This window comes from Rhinatrema bivittatum, chromosome 5 (genome assembly GCF_901001135.1).
Source record: "Rhinatrema bivittatum chromosome 5, aRhiBiv1.1, whole genome shotgun sequence".
Classification (NCBI taxonomy): domain Eukaryota; kingdom Metazoa; phylum Chordata; class Amphibia; order Gymnophiona; family Rhinatrematidae; genus Rhinatrema; species Rhinatrema bivittatum.
Genome location: NC_042619.1, coordinates 37,456,394 through 37,476,008, shown reverse-complemented (window position 1 = coordinate 37,476,008; position 19,615 = coordinate 37,456,394). Strand labels below are relative to the sequence as shown.

The window sequence follows — 19,615 nt, the reverse complement described above, 5'->3', positions numbered from 1 at the left end:
CTAAACAAGGCACGAGACAGCAAACTGCATTCAGATACAATGAACGACTCATTTCGCGAAAATGCGATTCAGAAGGCATTGCTTTAATGGCAAACTTGTGTGTTCCCTTTGAATTTCTTCCCTGTGATCTTTGCTCTTTGTCTCACTCAGTAAATTATACCAGGCCCGTTATTATTCTGGGTCCCATGAAAGATCGCATCAATGATGATTTCATATCGGAATTTCCTGACAAGTTTGGTTCATGCGTACCACGTAAGTGCCCTTTTCCTGCTGCGTCTTCACCACATATCACTCCTGCTCACACATCACTCCTGCTCTACAATCCCTGCACTGGCTACCTGTAGCATCCAGGATATTGTACAAAGTACTTACCCTCATTCACAAGTCTGTCTCTAACCAAGAAATGCAATGGTTCTCTGATCATTTCACATTTCACAAATCAAATAGACCAACAAGAACTATCCACCAAGCCAAACTCCAAACTCCCACTCTCAAGCATATCAAACATGTTTCGATGAGAGAACGCTCAGTTACTATTGTTGGAACCAACTTTTGGAACAAAATGCCCACTGACCTACACCAGGAGCCCTGCCATAAGAAGTTTAAACAAAACCTCAAAACCTGGCTATTCAAACAAGCTTACCCTTAACTGGAATTTTTCTTAACCTGAACTGCCAATCACTCCATCCCATCTTTGTTATCCACATTACCGCAATAATTACTCCCACCAGCAACACCTTGTAATCTATATATGTTTCTCCTAAAATACAAACCATTCTACAATTAGAATTCAAGATTGACTCACCTTACTACTATTGTTAGAAAATACCTAGTTATTTATACTTACCTTTTATATAACTGCCCAAGTTAGGCTTGTTTAATATTGTATTAGGCTTGTTTAATCTGTATTATATGTTTCTATCATACATTGAATTATTTGGATACATGTTTTGTTCTATGGTCTTTAGAATGTAAAGCCTGTTGCTGAATTTTTTGTTTATTGTAAACCGAGGTGATGTTCTAAACGTGCCGCGGTATATAAAAATTTCTAAAATAAATAAAATAAAAATAAACATATCCAAATCCCAGGGTTGCCCTTTGGTGTAGCTGTAAGAGTTTTAAGTATTAAAACGGAAAAAGATGATGTCCCAATGCTCATCACAGTTCTAGATTATCACTGTCCTTTCCTTTTCTCTTTTTTTACCTCGCTGAGGTTACTGAGGTTTCTCCATTTCAGTCTCCCGGCCTCGCTCGTTACTGTCCATCTTTGGATAAGGGGGCAGTAAATTGAAAAAGGTTTTGATCCCTATTCAGTTGATCATGAAAAAGCTGTGATTAGTTCTACGTGACCCTGGAAATGAAAACATTTTATAATAAGTGCTTTAAAATGTTTGTATTTATCTGTAGTTTAGCTGTTCTATTGCTTAGATAATGTGTCTTTTGCCCTCTGGCCTGGGCGGTCCTTAAGGTATCTTAAACTCTTTAAAAAAGCCCCTGCCGCCTTTTTCTTTCTTTCCATTTCTCTTTTATTGGTCATTTGCTTCATGAACCATTTGTTAGCTCTGTTTTTTGTCCTTTGTGTATCTCCCCTTTCGCTAGTAGTTTTTATATTTCTTTCTGTATCTCCCCTGCACTGTTTCTCCATTTCAGCCTCCCGGCCTCAGCACCCAGTGCTAAGATGCCTCAAGGCGGGCAAGCAGACAGGCCGGCACTGACAGGCTAAGCCGGTCTCCAGGCCCCTAGGCTAATGCTTGGCCCCTTGGTCAAGCAACACAGAGGCACCGACATGGACAGCACACTGGTGCCAGCCGCTGGACTCAGATCTTGAATCCCAGTTACTGATTATCAGAGTCCAGGGTTTGTGGCTTAGATCCAAAACACACCCCATTTTGGGTAAACTAATCCACTCACTCCTGCTTTAGATAATTTTGCCTGCCACAACGGACAGATATTTTGGTTCTGTTGAGCTGGAGAGCTTGACTTGAGTAATAAGCATAGGTGTTCTTCCTGGCTGGTGTTTGGTTAAGGTATAGTGTAATATACAGAGGTGTCTGCTGCTCATTCTGATTTGTTTTCTGTTCACTCTGATTTGTTTTCTGTTTGGTCACATAAAGACACTACAAGACCAAAGCGAGACTACGAAGTGGATGGCCGCGATTATCATTTTGTTATCTCAAGAGAACAAATGGAAAAGGATATCCAAGAGCACAAATTTATAGAAGCCGGGCAGTACAATGATAATTTATACGGAACTAGTGTCCAATCTGTGAGATTTGTGGCGGAAAGGGTATGCTGTTGTCTTTCTCAACTACAGTTATAAGGAAATCTCTTTGCACGATACATGTTAAACTCATTTTTTTTGTTGCTTTTCTTTCAATACTTTACACTGTCTTAAGACATCTCTATGCTGCCAACAGCCTGTGGCACTGAATAAAAGCTTGTGTTGTCTTAGTGTACTGTAAAAACGTCTCTAATTTGCCAGCTTTAGTTACTATTCAGTGAAAATTGTGAAACCGAAATTGCATTTTCTGTTCTCTTTCTTTTGCTTGATTTGCAATAAGCTCTTATGCTGTTAATATATCCCCAGGGCAAGCACTGTATACTTGACGTATCAGGAAATGCTATTAAACGACTACAAGTTGCACAACTCTATCCCGTCGCTATATTCATCAAGCCCAAATCAGTGGAGTCAGTGATGTGAGTATACCCCAGGGGGAACAATTGGAGGGCACAGTCATTTTATTTTTATAAACTTTAATTGGAATTAATTAGCATGTGCTGCACATAAAACCTTAAGAGGGTAGCCCGCATATCAGTAAAATCTGCATGTACATTGTACACACAGGAGTGAATTCTGAAAGGGGTAACGTGCAAAAAAATTAGCATATTCGCACGTAGTCTGTATTCATGTATATGCTAGTTCATAAACTCCGAAAATACGTGCATATATTTGCTTTCGTGCGCACATTTACTTGTGCAAAAAAAGGGTCTGAGTAGGGGTGTTACTGGGCGGGGGCGAGAGTTATACACGGAAGATGCTATTTCATAAGGGAAATAAATATCTTATACATTTGGCAACTTATTTGTGCAATTTTACAGCTGCTAATTATCTTGTGCAATTGATATCAGACTGGTCTGTTGTGTGCAGTTTTTGGGTGGGAGGTACAGGTGAACTGGGGGAGTTCAGGGTAAACACCTAGGAGGGCCTCGATGAGTGAATTTGTGGCAAACTGGTGATTTCAAGTACACACGGATATATTAAAAATATACCTCTCTCCGCGTATAAATCAGGGTTTTACGCATTCCTGTTTGGGGGGGAGGGTTGCACGGAAAATATACGCTTGTATGTTTATAAAATAGATAGAAAAAGTAGGCGCTTTCATTGCATTGCAAATATTTGTGAATACTGGAACATTCGCACGCAGGGCTGAACTATGCGGTGTTTCATAAAACTGTGCGGCAACCCGCTGCACAGTTTAGGATAAATCACCATGTGACTACCGTATTTTTCGCTCCATAAGACGCACCTGACCATAAGACGCACCTAGGATTCAGAGGGGGAAAATTTAAAAAAAAAAAAATTGTGCTAAACCGGCTCTGCGTCTGGGCGTCTTATGGAGCAAATTAGGGGAGTGCATAGTTTTTTTTTTTCTCCCCATTTTGTTTTCAGGTCTGGGGAGGGCCATTTCGGTCCACTCCCCAGATCAGAAAACTTTTCTTTCTGTGGGAACCCCCAAACCCCCCCCCCCATCCCAACCCTTTAAATTAACAACCTCCACCCCCCTGACCCCCCAAGACCTGCCGAATTAATTTCCTGCAACCCCCCACCCTCCTGACCCCCCCAAGACCTGCCGAATTAATTTCCTGCAACCCCCCACCCTCCTGACCCCCCCAAGACCTGCCAAACGTCCCTGGTGGTCCAGCGGGGGTCCAGGAGTGGTCCGGGAACGATCTCCTGGGCGTGAGCCGTCGGCTGCCAGTAAACAAAATGGCGCCGACGGCCCTATGCCCTCACTATGTCACTGAGACCGACTGCTGCTATTGGTCGGTCTCAGTGACATAGTGAGGGCATAGGGCCGTCGGCGCCATTTTGTTTACTGACAGCCGACGGCCCTATGCCCTCACTATGTCACTGAGACCGACCAATAGCAGCGATCGGTCTCAGTGACATAGTGAGGGCATAGAGCCGTCGGCGCCATTTTGTTTACTGGCAGCCGACGGCCCACACCCAGGAGATCGTTCCCGGACCCCCGCTGGACCACCAGGGACGTTTGGCAGGTCTTGGGGGGGTCAGGAGGGTGGGGGGTTGCAGGAAATTAATTTGTCAGGTCTTGGGGGGGGGGGTTGTAGGAAATTAAGTCGGCAGGTCTTGGGGGAGTCGGGGGGGGGGGTTGTTAGATTTTTGTTTGGTTTTTTTTTTTATATTCGCTCCATAAGACGCACATACATTTTCCCCCCACCTTTGGGGGAAAAAAAGTGCGTCTTATGGAGCGAAAAATACGGTACTTACATGCGCAAATCCACTAACACAAACGGGTTTGCAAGTCGCCCTTACAGACTTTACTGAGTTTTTGCAAAGGGAATTTACATGCGAGTCCATTTTGACAATACTCCAATAAGAGGCGGTGAAATGAAGGAGGGAGGGGGGGGGGGGAACCGGAGAAGTTGTACAGATATGGAGGAAAGAGAAAATGGGTAAAATGAGAGGCTGAAACATTAAAAGACAGGAAAAGCAAACAACTGCAATGGAAAAGATGAAGATCATAAGAAATAAATGGAAACAGGAAATACGAAAAGAGACATAAAGGTTGAAGAAATACATTTTATTGTGGGCTAGTAATTGCCTCTGCTCACGTATGTCTCGAAAAGCCAAAGTTCTGCTCACCTATCAGATTTTCTGGCTTGTTCTCCTCTATTCTAAACTCCGTGGTCAGATCTAATCTAATGTAGAAATTACTTACCTGATAATTTTGTTTTCCTTAGTGTAGACAGATGGACTCAGAACCAATGGGTATAGTGTACTCCTGATAGCAGTTGGAGACGGATCAGATTTCAATCTGACATCAGCCCTAGTACATATACCCCTGCAATTGTAGCTATATGTATGGCTGAATAATTTGAATAACTTGATTAACTTTAAAACTTGGATAACATAATTAACTTTATAACTTGGTTAACTTGATTAATTGGAACTGGTTGAATTGGCTATAGCTGGAGACCGCCAGTGCCCTCAACCGAGAAACGTCGACACCCGGTAGGGTGGGTGTCCTAGATGAAGGAAGCATGGCTTACCTATAAATCACTCGCTCCCGAGGATGTCCCCTGAGAATTCCATGAGTAACGGCAGCTGTGGGTGGGATGCTGAGTCCATCTGTCTACACTAAGGAAAACGAAATTATCAGGTAAGTAATTTCTCCATTTCCTAGCGTGTAGCAGATGGACTCAGAACCAATGGGATGTATAAAAGCTACTCCCGAACCGGGTGGGAGGCTGCCCATGACCCACTTAGTACTGCCCTTGCAAATGCTGTGTCCTCCCGAGCCTGAACATCCCGGCGGTAAAACCTGGAGAAGGTGTAGATGGAGGACTATGTCGCCACCCTGCAGATCTCGGCGGGTGACAGCATCTTGGTTTCTGCCCAGGACACTGCCTGGGCTCTAGTAGAATGGGCCTTGACCTGTAAAGGTGGTGGTTTGCCTGCTTCTACGTAAGCCGCCTTGATGACTTCTTTGATCCAGCGGGCTATGGTTGCTCACGAGGCCGCCTCCCCTTGCTTCTTCCCGCTGTGAAGGACGACTAGATGGTCCGTCTTTCATACGGATTCCAATCTTTCCAGGTATCGGACTAGGAGCCTGCCAACGTTGAGATGGCGTAGACTTCGAGCCTTTTCCAAATTCTTATGCTCATCTGGTGATGGTAGCGAGATGGTTTGGTTGAGATGGACGTGAGACACCACTTTGGGGAGGAACGACAGAACTGTGCGTAACTGGATGGTTCCTGGGATGAATCTGAGGAACGGCTCCCGGCAGGACAGTGCTTGTAGCTCAGATATACGACGAGCTGAACAGACTGCCAGCAGGAAGGCTGTCTTCAATGTTAATAGTCAGAGAGACAGGATGCGGAGAGGTCTGAAGGAGGTTCCTGCTAGGAAATCTAGGACCAGGTTGAGGTTCCAAAGAGGCACCGGCCACTTTAGGGGTGGTTGGATGTGCTTGACTCCTTTCAGGAAGTGGGAGACATCCGGTGAGAGGCTATGCTGCCACTCTCGCTCTTGGTTCCGTAGCATGACAATGCGGCCACCTGTACCTTGATGGAGTTGAGGGACAATCCCTTCTGTAGGCCGATCTGTAGGAATTCCAAAATCACAGGAATTTTGACTGAGCGTGGTATGATATCATGGTCCTCGCACCAGGCTTCGAATACTCTCCAAATCCTTATGTATATTAGGGATGTGGAGTACTTGCGTGCTCGGAGTAGGGTGTCAGTTACTACCCCCGAGTATCCTCTCCTCCTTAGGCGAGTCCTCTCAATGGCCAGACTGTAAGAGAGAATCGAGCTGGATCCTCGTGGGGGATCGGTCCCTGTTGGAGCAGATCTCTGTGTGGAGGTAGCGGCAGGGGATTCCCTGCCAGCAGTCTTCGCATGTCTGTGTACCACGGTCTTCTTGGCCAGTCCAGGGCCACTAGGAGGACTGGTCCCCTGTGGTGTTCTATCTTGTGGATGATCGTGCCCAGTAGGGGCCACAGCGGGAAGGCGTATAACAGAGTCTCCTGTGGCCAGGTCTGTACCAGGGTATCGATTCCCTGGGACTGGGGTTCCCGCCTGTGGCTGAAGAAACTGGGAACTTGGGCATTGGACCGGTTTGCCAGGAGGTCCATGGTTGGTGTTCCCCAACGGTTTACTATCAGTTGGAATGCTGTGGTTGACCGTTTCCATTCTCCTGGATCTAGACTTTCTCTGCTGAGGTAGTCCGCCGCGACATTGTCTTTCCCGGCAATGTGGACGGACGAGATCTCTTGAAGATTCACTTCCGCCCATGACATTAGGAAGTCTATTTCCAGAGACACCTGTTGGCTTCTGGTTCCTCCCTGCCGGTTGATGTAGGCCACTGTTGTGGCGTTGTCCAACATTACTCTGACCGCTTTGCCTCGGAGTCTGTGACCGAACCGTAGGCAGGCTAGTCTGACTGCCCGGGCTTCTAGGCGATTGATGTTCCATCCCGACTCTTCTTCGTTCCATTGCCCTTAGGCAGTTAGTTCCTGGCAGAGTACTCCCCATCCTCGTAGGCTGACATCTGTGGTGAGTAGGATCCAGGTTGGGGAGGATAATCTCGTTCCCTGGCTCATATGGGCTTCTTGTAGCCACCATCGTAGTTGGGCCTGAACTCTATCCGGGAGCTGAAGCCGTACGGTGTAGTTCTGGGACAGTGGATTCCATCATGATAGTAGTGAGCGTTGTAGGGGTCTCATGTGAGCTCGTGCCCATGAGACTTCTTCCAGTGTGGATGCCATGAGGCCGAGAACTTGTACGTAATCCCATGCTGTGGGGCGAAGTTCGCTCAACAGGGTTCGTAACTGGGTCATCAGTTTTGATCTCCTTGTCGGTGTCAAGATGACATTGTCTTGTTTGGTGTAGAACCGGACTCCCAGGTATTCTAGAGATTGGGAAGGCTGCAGGCAGCTCTTGTTTGTGTTGACCACCCACCCGAGGCTCTCCAGTAGAGTTTTGACTCTGTTGGTTGCCTGGTGGATTTCCTCTGGGGATTTCTCTCTGATCAGCCAATCATCTAGATAAGGGTGCACTCGGATTCCTTCCTTCCTCAGTGTTGTTGCCACCACCACTATGATCTTGGTGAATGTCCGGGGTGCAGTGGCTAACCTGAAAGGTAGTGCCCGGAACTGGTAGTGACGGTTCAGGATCGAGAAGCGTAGAAAACGCTGATGCTCCTGATGGATCGGAATGTGTAGGTAGGCTTCCGACAGATCCAGAGAGGTAAGAAACTCTCCCGGTTGTATCGCCCTTATTACCGAGCGTAGGGTTTCCATGCGGAGGCGAGGAATCTTCAGGTGATGGTTGACCGCCTTGAGGTCCAGGATAGGTCTGAACGTTCCTTCCTTCTTGGGAATGATAAAATAGATGGAATAATGGCCAGTATTTATTTGTTGTGGAGGCACCAGTGTTAAAGCCTCTAAGGCTAATAATCTGGTCAGTGTAGCTTCCACTGCCATTCTCTTGGAAGGGTCGTGGCAAGGAGATTCCACAAACTTGTCTGGAGGGAGGTGGTGGAAATCCAGGTAATATCCCTCTCTAATGATGGATAGGACCCACTTGTCCGAAGTTATCTCGATCCATCTTTGGTAGAATAGGGCCAGCATGCCCCCTATGGCTTCTTCCTTTGGATGGGTCGGCTAATTTTCATTGTGGGGTGCGGCTGGGGCCTGGGCCCGAGCTGGTTCCCCTTTTATTGTGCTTGTTCCAAAAGGACTGGCTCCGGCCTGCAGGGCAGGCCGCTTGATATGAGCTTCTATATGGGTTGAAGCGCTGTGATCCTCTGCCCCTGGAGATCCGGGGGAAGGATCGCTGGTTTCTCTTATTCCTGTCCTCCGGTAGCCGCAGCATTGGGGACTCGCCCCATTTGTTGGCTAGTTTCTCTAGTTCGCTTCCGAACAGGAGTGTTCCTTTAAAAGGCATCCTTCTGAGTCTCGTTTTGGAGGATGCATCGGCTGACCAGTTTCGGAGCCAGCTTTGTCTTCTGGCTGCCACAGCGGATGAGACTCCTCTAGCTGCTGTGCGTACCAGATCCAAAGCTGCGTCTGCGAGGAATGATACGGCTGGTTCCAGGGCTTCCCCAGGAGTGTTGTTCCTGGTCTGTGCTAAGCAGGCGTGTGTCACCATGGCACAGCAGGCCGCGATCTGTAAAGACATAGTGGAGACGTCAAAGGACTGTTTGAGGATAGATTCCAGATGTCTGTCTTGAGCATCCTTGAGTGCTGCTCCTCCCTTCACTAGGATAGTAGTGCGCTTCGAGACTGCGCAGACCATGGCATTCATTTTCGGACATGCCAGGAGATCTTTGGCGGCTGGGTCCAGAGGGTACATGGATGCCACAGCCCAGCCCCCTTTGAACGTGGTTTCTGGGGCATCCCATTCCAGGTCAATTAGTTGCTGGATGGCTTGTAATAGGGGGAAATGGCCGGAGGTCTGACGGAGTCCCTCCAAAAGTGGGTTCGTCTTAGGTTCCCCCGAAGCACTTGTGCCTGGGATGGCAAGCTCTTTTAAGCTGTGTGTGACCAGGTCTGGAAGCTCGTCCTTGGTGAAGAAGCGTCTCATGGTTCAATGGGGCTCTGTCCCCGGAGGGAGTTCCCCTTCCTCCATGGGTTCTGACTCCTCATCTGAGATGTCCATGTCCCCGAAGGTGGGGCTTCTGGGGGGTGGGATCACTTCCCTGGGCATAGAGGGTCCCGGCATGTTGAGGTCCTCTGGTGGAGCCTGAGGCCGTATTATAGGAGGCCTTGGTTGCATGTGGACGAAGGTATGCAGACCTTTGAAGAATTCCACCCAGGAGATAGATGCTGGGTCTAGACTAGGGGGCGCCGAGTCCCTGGGGAACCCCGTTTGAGGGGGGGGCCCGCTGTGTAATGCTAGGTCCGGCATACTGCTCAAGAGGCTGGGGTCCGGTACTGGCTGGGGAGGACCATGAGTTGGGTCCCCTAGGGCCTCTTCGCACTGTATACACAGGGCCGTGGTCTCCTCATGCTGTGCAGCTCTAATGTGGCATGCTGGGCCTTTGCCCAGCATGCCACATTAGAGGGCAAAGGCCCTGAGGTTGAGCCTTCACATAAAGCAACCACCTTCACTTCCAGCTACTCCCCCCTTGCTTCTCCCTGAGACCAAACTTATGTAAATTTGTAATTATGCATTATCCTTCGAGTTACATAATTTATTCCTCTCTAATATCTCTATAAAGTTGATGCCTAGTAATCTATTATAACTAATGTATTTAATGTATTTATCATATGTATTAACGTTAATATATTCTTCTTAATTCTTCCTTTATTTTCCCTCTCCCTCCCCTTCCCTGTTTGCATTCCCTGATCCAATCTTTCCTTGTTATAATCTCCTAATGTCCTTTCTAAGTTGAATATTAATTGTAAAGCACTGCCGCTATTTTCTATCTGTTCCAGCGCTGCTGCTAAAGTTTTGTTGAATGTACACCGACATGATGTTACTAAACGAATGTCGGTATATAAAGAACCTCAAATAAATAAATAAATAAATAAATTTTCCGGTGCTGCCATGGCTTGTGCGCGTACAATACAGTTGTGCACTCCGGTGTGCGTCGAAGTTGCGCGCGTAGGTTTGGTGCACGCGTGCAGGGAGATGTGCGCACTGTTGTGCGCACAGGTCGAAATTATGCACCCGGCACAGTAAGGGGCGGATTTTAAAAGGAGCGTGAATAGCCTACTTTTGTTTGCGCTCCAGGCGCAAACAAAAGTACGCTGGATTTTAGTAGATACGCGCGGAGCCGCACGTATCTGCTAAAAACCTGGATCGGCGCGTGCAAGGCTATGGATTTTGTATAGCCGGCGCGCGCCAAGCCGCGCAGCCTACCCCCGTTCCCTCCAAGGCCGCTCCGAAATCGGAGCGGCCTTGGAGGGAATCCTCTAACGCCCTCCCCTCACCTTCCCCTCCCTTCCTCTACCTAACCCACCCGCCCGGCCCTGTCTACACCTCCCCCTTACCTTTCTCCGGGGATTTACGCCTCCCAGAGGGAGGCGTAAATCCCCGCGCGCGAGCGGGCCTCCTGCGCGCCGGGCAGCGACCTGGGGGCGGGTACGGAGGGCGCGGCCACGCCCCCGGACCGCCCCGGGCCGTAGCCATGCCCCCGTACCCGCCCCCAAAACGCTGCCGACACGCCCCCGAAACGCCGCGACGACCGGGCCCGCCCCCGACACGCCCCCCTCGGAGAACCCCGGGACTTACGCGAGTCCCGGGGCTCTGCGCGCGCCGGTAGGCCTGTAAAATAGGCTTCCCAGCGCGCAGGGCCCTGCTCGCCTAAATCCGCCCGGTTTTGGGCGGATTTAGGCGAGCAGGGCTCTTAAAATCCGCCCCTAAGCGCGTGGCTAAGCACTTTGCTTGTGCGCCCAGTACTTGTGTGTGCGACGTTGTGCGCACAAGGTATTTGTGCGCATGGCTCGCCTCTGTGCGCACGGATCGAAACGGCAGAGAGGGCGGCGAACAGAGCCAAAATGGTGATGGCGACCGTGTGGACCATATGGCGACCATCTCGGAGGGTCTCCACGTGGGAATGCCCTCGGATCTGACCGGGGTCTAGCCCTGCTAGGGCCGATCAACCCGGTGACACTGGTTCTGGCTGGTGACCTGTGCGTCTCCTCGAGCTTCGGAGACCGTAGACTTTTAAATAGATTTCTACCCTACCTTGTCTCGGCGCTTCCCGGTTTCGTTCCAGGCAGTCTCCGGCTGCAGGGGGAGAGGGAAAATACCTTCACTGCCGCGCTCGAGGTTGCACCCGCTGCCTCTCAGCCTCACCCGATGTCAGGGGCTAGGTCCCCGCCAAGGGTCGGCCACCGGACCGAGGCTTACCTCCGAGGGATCACGGAAATCACCTCGGGAAGTCTCACCTGGGGGAGGGACTCAATGGGTGTCACCGGAGGAGATCGGGGCTCGTCTGTAGAGGTAAGATTTTCTTCTTAATTTGGTTTTCTTTGCTAAATTTACTCTAACGCTGTGCTAGCGTGCATGGAGTCCCTAACTGCTATGGAGACGGAAAATACTGAAGCGCTGCACTTCCTGCAGGGGTATATGTACTAGGGCTGACGTCAGATTGAAATCTGATCTGTCTCCAACTGCTATCAGGAGTACACTATACCCATTGGTTCTGAGTCCATCTGCTACACGCTAGGAAAATGAATTTCTGTCTCCTGACATAGGAGGAAGGTAAGCCAAGGCTTGTGGATGACTTGACAAAAACAAAAATCATATTTTGAAAACTGGTGTAACTCGGGCGTTTTTGCTGATTTCCTTAGGCAGGCTGCTTGTAAATGAACGTCTCTTGTGGTTTAACACGACATACAAAATGTATTACAGGACACAAAAGAAAAGCATTCATTTTCAATGGAAAAATATCCTAATGGCTCTCACTTCTAGACAAATCTTTACCAAAGATAATGGTTAACATTGTCCTTTGGCCCTGACTTGGAGGTCCATTCTCTGAGCTTTGTTTAGATCAGTTTTGACCAATGCCAAGGGACAACTAAAGAATAAAGTACTAGACAACTTATTTTACTATTCGGTGCTCTTAATGTTATACTAATAAAATAGCCTGACCTGCGATCCCCAAAACTTTACAAATTCCTGTCTCCCATTACAATAGCCTGTACCTTTCTTAATCCCCTCTAACTGAGAATATTTGCCGATATCCCTTCATCTTGCAAAGGGAAATCTGTTTGTGGGACAGAGAGGTTGCATTGTCTCTCTAATGGCTTTAGGTGGGAGCCTTGTGTCAAAGACCCAAGAAATCCCTACATCACAGGAAGGAGGCAGGAAAAATGCCTTTCCACTGCAAAAGAAAGAAAATATCCAAAAGGAAAGTGTTCATCCCATCCTATGACTGTAAAAAAACAAAACGGGTATTTTCAATATGCTCGCTTTCCGCAGGACTTCAGTTTTTATTAGTGATATTACTATTTAGAATTAATGATCATCAGTCATGTCTAGTTTTTATTTATATATCTGATTTATTTTCTGCTTTTCGGCACTTAGAAACATAGAAACATAGAAATGACGGCAGAAGAAGACCAAACGGCCCATCCAGTCTGCCCAGCAAGCTTCACATTTTTTTCTCATACTTATCTGTTTCTCTTAGCTCTTTGGTTCTATTTCCCTTCCACCCCCACCATTAATGTAGAGAGCAGTGATGGAGCTGCAACCAAGTGAAATATCAAGCTTGATTAGTTAGGGGTAGTAGGGGTAGTAACCGCCGCAATAAGCAAGCTACACCCATGTTTATTTGTTTTACCCAGACTGTGTTATTCAGCCCTTATTGGTTGTTTTTCTTCTCCCCTGCCGTTGAAGCAGGGAGCTATGCTGGATATGCGTGTAGTATCAGTTTTTCTTCTCCCCTGCCGTTGAAGCAGAGAGCTATGCGTGAAGTATCAGTTTTTCTTCTCCCCTGCCGTTGAAGCAGAGAGCTATGCTGGATATGTATTGAAAGTGAAGTATCAGGCTTATTTGGTTTGGGGTAGTAACCGCCGTAACAAGCCAGCTACTCCCCACTTTGTGAGTGCGAATCCTTTTTTCCACATTTCCTCTTGCTGTTGTAGCTTAGAGTGATGTTGGAGTCACAGTAACCATGTGTATGTTTATTGAATAAGGGTATTATCTCCAGGCAGTAGCCGTCGTTCTGGTGAGCCACCCACTCTTTATTGACGGCCTCTTGATTTTATGGATCCACAGTGTTTATCCCACGCCCCTTTGAAGTCCTTCACAGTTCTGGTCTTCACCACTTCCTTCGGAAGGGCATTCCAGGCATCCACCACCCTCTCCGTGAAGAAATACTTCCTGACATTGGTTCTGAATCTTCCTCCCTGGAGCTTCAAATCGTGACCCCTGGTTCTGCTGATTTTTTTCCTATGGAAAAGGTTTGTCGTTGTCATTGGATCATTAAAACCTTTCAAGTATCTGAAAGTCTGTATCATATCACCTCTGCTCCTCCTTTCCTCCAGGGTGTACATATTTAGATTCTTCAATCTCTCCTCATAAGTCATTTGATGAAGACCTTCCACCTTTTTGGTCACCCTTCTCTGGACCGCCTCCATCTTGTCTCTGTCTCTTCGGAGATACGGTCTCCAGAACTGAACACAATACTCCAGGTGAGGTCTCACCAAGGACCTGTACAAGGGGATAATCACTTCCCTTTTCTTACTCGATATTCCTCTCTCTATGCAGCCCAGCATTCTTCTGGCTTTAGCTATCGCCTTGTCACATTGTTTCGCCGACTTCAGATCATTAGACACCATCACCCCAAGGTCTCTCTCCTGCTCCGTGCACATCAGCCTTTCTCCCCCCATCGAATACAGTTCATTCGGATTTCCACTCCCCATATGCATGACTTTGCACTTCTTGGCATTGAATGTCAGCTGCCATGTCTTCGACCACTCTTCCATCTTCCTTAAATCCCGTCTCATTCTCTCCACTCCTTCCGGCGTGTCCACTCTGTTGCAGATCTTAGTGTCATCCGCAAAAAGACATACCTTACCTTCTATCCTTTCCGCAATGTCGCTCACAAAGATATTGAAAAGGACCGGTCCCAACACCGATCCCTGCGGTACACCGCTTAAAACCGCTCTCTCTTCAGAGAGAGTTCCATTTACCATCACACATTGTCTTCTGTCCGTCAACCAGTTTGCAATCCAGGCCACCACCTCGGCACTCACTCCTAAGCTTCTCATTTTATTCACCAGTCTCCTGTGCGGGACAGTGTCAAAAGCTTTGCTGAAATCCAAGTAGATGACATTGAGTGCTCTTCCTCGATCCAATTCCTTGGTTACCCAGTCAAAAAAGTCAATCAGATTTGTCTGACAGGATCTTCCAATGGTGAATCCATGCTGCCTCTGGTCCAGCAATTCTCCCGACTGTAGATAGTTCACTATTCTCTCTTTCAACAGTGACTCCATTACTTTTCCCACCACCGAAGTGAGGCTAACCGGTCTGTAGTTACCAGCCTCTTCTCTGTTCCCACTCTTGTGAAGCGGGACCACCACCGCTCTCCTCCAATCATTCGGCACCACTCCTGTTTCTAGGGATCTATTGAATAGGTCACACAGCGGACCTGCCAGCACATCTCTGAGCTCCCTCAGTATTCTGGGATGAACTTCATCAGGCCCCATGGCTTTGTCCACTTTCAGTTTCACCAGCTCTTCCCATACATTTTCTACTGTAAATGGAGTTACATCTACTCCATTCCCCTCCAGTTTCTTGTTAACTAGTGTCGGTCCTTCTCCAGGGTCCTCTTTAGTGAACACAGAACTGAAGTATTCATTTAATATTTCTGCCATTTCTTCGTCTCTCTCCACGCATTGATCCTTTCCACCTTTCAATTTCACTATACCATTTTGAACTTTTCTCTTTTCACTGATATATCTGAAAAATGTTTTGTTACCACTCTTTACCTCTTTGGCAATCCTCTCTTCCGCTTGACTTTTTGCCATCTTGATTAATTTCTTCGTCTCCCTCAGTTCTACCAGATATTTCTGATTACAGTCAGGTGCTGGAGGTAATTGGGGAAAAAAGTCACAATGTGGGCAGCTGAAAGGCTACATCTATCTATCCCCTCCCCACCCCCACCCCCGATTACAAAGGCTCACGCAGCTTAACATTCGATAAGTTTTATTGGATGGATAAATAAATGGCCACAGCCCATAAAAATACAGTAACAGCAATAAATACAATACAGCAACAAGCAACAATAGCATCATAATACAACTTTGTATAACTTTATTAACTTAACTACTGCATTAGCTCTTGGTAACCAGCGCTTCCCCCTGCAACCAAGTGCTAAGCTCATAATTCCGCTGAGGCTTGTGCACCACCCCCCAGCCGTAGAAGCCGGGCAGCTACCACTGACACCTGGCCGTCGAAGCCACAGCGTCATTGCCGGTGATCCGACCGTAAAAGTCAGGGTCATTTGGTCTAAGTGCCTCAGTGCTCCCTCATCCTCTTGGCCATCGAAGCATCGGGGGGGTCTGTGTCGGACCTGTTGGGCTACTTGCCCAGTCAGGGCCGCCTGCTTCAGTGCTCCGGGGGCCGCTGGCCCCCCGGGCCATGCCCTATGTAACCTATATGTGGAGGTGTCATTTGGCTGGTCACTGCACAACACCAAGGACTGCGACAAGCATGGGCTCCCACTAGCTAAATGCAGTGGGAGGTGGGAGGGACAAGAAAACCTGCGCCAGCGGTGCCTAGTCGAAAAGGGGGCCACACACCCTGCGTGCCCCCTTTTCAAATAGGCAAAGCCCGCCAGGCCCGGCTCCCGCCCTCCTGCTCCCATCCTGCCTTGCCTTCCCCACCACCATTGTGCCCTGCTCCCTAACGGAGCCACGGGCTCTCATTTTTTATAGCCATGGATCATCATGGCAATAACCAAATGTGCGTTAAAAGCTTTCCCGTGTCATGTCTAGTTTTTATTTATATATATATCTGATTTATTTTCTGCTTTTCGGAACTTCAAAGCAGATTACATTCAGATACTGGAGGTAGTTGGGAAAAAAGTCACATTTCTGATAGCCATGGACCTTCATGGCAATAACCAAATATGCACTAAAAGCTTTCCCATGCACACAGAGCTGTTTTCTAATCGAAATAAGAAGAATTTCTTTTAATAAAATAAAGCTTATGTGTATGACAGATTTAAATCTAGTATTAACCACAAGGTTTGCACGCATCATCCAACCTTCACAAAGGTTTCCAGATTATAGAGAACTTTGTGAAGGTTGTTTTTTACTTCAGTGGATGAAGAAGGCTGCTAGGAGAGATGGAGGAACTGACATTTAAGCAGCATCAGCTAAATTCTAGAGTCAGTACAGACAACAGCAATCCAGGACTGGTGAGAGAAAATAGGAAATCAATGACTACCAATATTTCCATCTGCGACAGACGTTTCCTTTTTAAATATGTAGCATTATGTGCAACTTATACAGAGACTCACTATAGGGCCAATGTACTAAACTGCATTAACACTGACCATTAGCATATGTAAAGAGGGTGTTTTATAATGGCTATTAATGATCTGTGTTAATGAGATGCAAATGAGCACGCATTACCACAGATAGTAGAGTATGCATGATATTAGCCAGGTGAGATACAAGTAATAGATTAATTGTTGGGAATCTGCCAGGTACTTGTGACCCGGACTGGCCACTGACGGAGACAGGACACTGGGTTCGATGGACTTTGGTGTGATCCTGCATGGTATTTCTTATGTACCATCTCTGGTGGTTCTACTACCTATCTAATAAAAGAATTCTGTGTCTGTCTCCGAGTGGAAAAATACTTCCTATGATCTCTTTTAAATCTGCCAGAACACAAAAAGCAGTGGGATCCATAAGGCATGCAATGCTAGAAGCAGTCCCCAGTCTGGCATCTTTCACGTAAAAATGTAAAGACTACGGGGGAATCCTAAATGCATAAGAACACATGGGATATGCTGTTTGTCAAACCAGGGTTTTCCTTGTACTACCAGTTAAATAGCAGTGGTTATCAAGGATACTGGGAGGTTATAATTTAACTATTATTGATAATCCATCATTGAGAGGTTACAGAATAGAGAATGCATCCATACTAGAGGAAAGGCGACACTATGGGGCAGATTTTTAAAAACTACGCGAGCGCGTACTTTTGTTCGCGCACCAGGCATGAACAAAAGTACGCTGGATTTTATAAGATACGCGTGTAGCCGCACGTATCTTATAAAATCCGGGATCGGCGCGCGCAAGGGGGTGCACATTTGTGCAACCTGCGCACGCCGAGCCCAGCGCGGCCTGCCTGTTCCCTCCGAGGCCACTCCGATTTCGGAGCGGCCTCGGAGGGAACTTTTCTTCGCCCTCCCCCAACCCACCCCCCCCCCGGCCCTATCTAAACCCCCCCTACCTTTGTCGTCAAAGTTACGCCTGCTTTCAGCAGGCGTAAGTTTGCGCGCGTCACCGGCAGCCCCGCTCCGTCCTCCGGTCCCGGGGGCTGGTCCGGAGGCCGCGGCACGCCCCCGAAACGCCACGTCATTTCGGGAACGCCCCGGACACGCCCCCTCCCTCCCCTTTTTGAAAGCCCTGGGACTTACGCGCGTCCCGGGGCTTTACGCGCGCCGGCGGCCTATGCAAAATAGGCGTGCCAGCGCGCGAGGGATTTACGCGCGCAGGCCTTTTAAAATCCGCCCCTATAGGTTTACAAATGATTTGGTCCATTCAGTGTAAACATAACTGCACAAACAGCTTTCCTCAGGCACGCCAATGCACCTCTCCGGGGCGCCCGATGTAATATTTAAATGGGCTGCCACGGTAAAAAGAAGGCGCTAGGGGGAAATTGTGCGCCCCTAGCGCCTCCTCGGCAGCGAGCACCCAGGAGAGGTGGCTGTCAGCCGGATAAGAAAACGAATGCTTCAGTTTTGATCAGCACCCGTTATCCTAACCTGTGCACAGCCACGGGTTAGGTAAAGGGACGCTCATTAATTGAGCGTCCCTTTTCCTAAACTGACTGCCAACACGTTTTTTTTTTCTCCCCTAAGGTTTTTCCTTTTTTGGCTCCTCCGACATATTTTTGTCACAATATTAAGTTGTAAGAACTACAGAAAAGTAATAATTTCAGCTTTTCTGCAAACATTTTGGGCTCCTCAAGAATTAATGCCTGCCCCAGAGCAGGCATTAATTTTTGGGGGTAAAAATGTGCGCGTCGGCTGCACATTTTTTTTTTTTTTGCATCGGGGGAAATAGCTAATAGCCTCAGGGGGTTATGGACATGCGTCCAAAACGCGCATCCAATCACATGTTGAGCCGTGTGCTGCGGCCAGCACACGGTATTGCATCGGCCTTAAAATGTCTAAACTGGTCTTCAAATTGTGCACATCCTTCGACCTCAAGTAATAGCAGTTCTCATGTTCTAATATCCTGGTGTTGTATAACTCGTATCTTTAAAGCAATGTTTACCCAACCTGTGTGCCTTCTGATGTGATCAGGTGCGCCGCGGAAAAGTCACCGCTGCCTGATACTCAGATCCAGGCCAGCACTTGGGCTCTGTTTCCGTACAGCGACACCAGCAGTGGCTTTTAAACTTGTAGGAACCCCTTTCTGAGAGCCTGTGTGTGCCTCTTCTTCCTAACTGAAAGCTTGAACCTCAGAGTTGGCAATTAATGGGCAGGATACAGGCATAGATAGTTGGGGGGGGGGGGCTGCTTTGTACTGTACACGCAGCACTTCCTCATTTTCCCTGTCTTTGAGTCCTTCCATCCTCTGTCTTATCCCCGGGCTGCGTGAGGCAGGGACAGCATGCACTGAGCACTGGGTCTGACTCACTCTGAGTAGAAACCTTACACTGGCTTCCTATTGACCCTGCCTCATCGATCCATAACCTACTATGCCATGTAAACTCACCCTGGGTCAACAGCGCTCTTAAATTTACGTACCATCTAGGACCCTTAGATCATCTTCCCAATCTTTTACTGGAAATCTCCCCATGCAACGAGTGAGATTGTCACCAACCCATGAAAAAGCATTTTCACAGGCTGGCCCTACACTCTGGATCTCCCTCCCACAATGCATGCGACTCCTAATCAAACGAGCGGGATTTCAAAACAGCTTTGAAAATGCATCTCTTCACAACTGCTTTCTCTTTAATGCCTTCCCAAACTGAAAAGGTTGGGAAACCCTGCTGTAAACAAAGCCTGCTCTATTTCCTAATACACTAAAAGTGGGTTACTAAGCATTATTCTCCCCTGAATACTCACGGAAAATGGAATCTGGGGAGGTAAGTTTCAAAGGAGCTATAGGTGTAAATGTAACATACTACTGCGGCAATTTTCAAAAGCTCATTTACACTCTTAAAGGTG

At 47.8% G+C, this 19,615-nt stretch overlaps 1 protein-coding gene across 4 annotated transcripts in view; it reads left to right on the top strand.

Annotated features, from left to right (window-relative positions):
- The window catches only part of DLG2 (discs large MAGUK scaffold protein 2), a 2,548,136-nt gene that overhangs the window by 2,515,875 nt on the left and 12,646 nt on the right, over positions 1 to 19,615 (top strand). For all 4 annotated transcript variants that reach the window (XM_029602231.1, XM_029602229.1, XM_029602228.1 and 1 more), the window contains 3 exons: positions 151 to 252; positions 2,115 to 2,287; positions 2,588 to 2,697. In XM_029602231.1, coding sequence (XP_029458091.1) covers positions 151 to 252; positions 2,115 to 2,287; positions 2,588 to 2,697 — 385 coding nt within the window. The remainder of the gene's footprint in view (positions 1 to 150; positions 253 to 2,114; positions 2,288 to 2,587; positions 2,698 to 19,615) is intronic.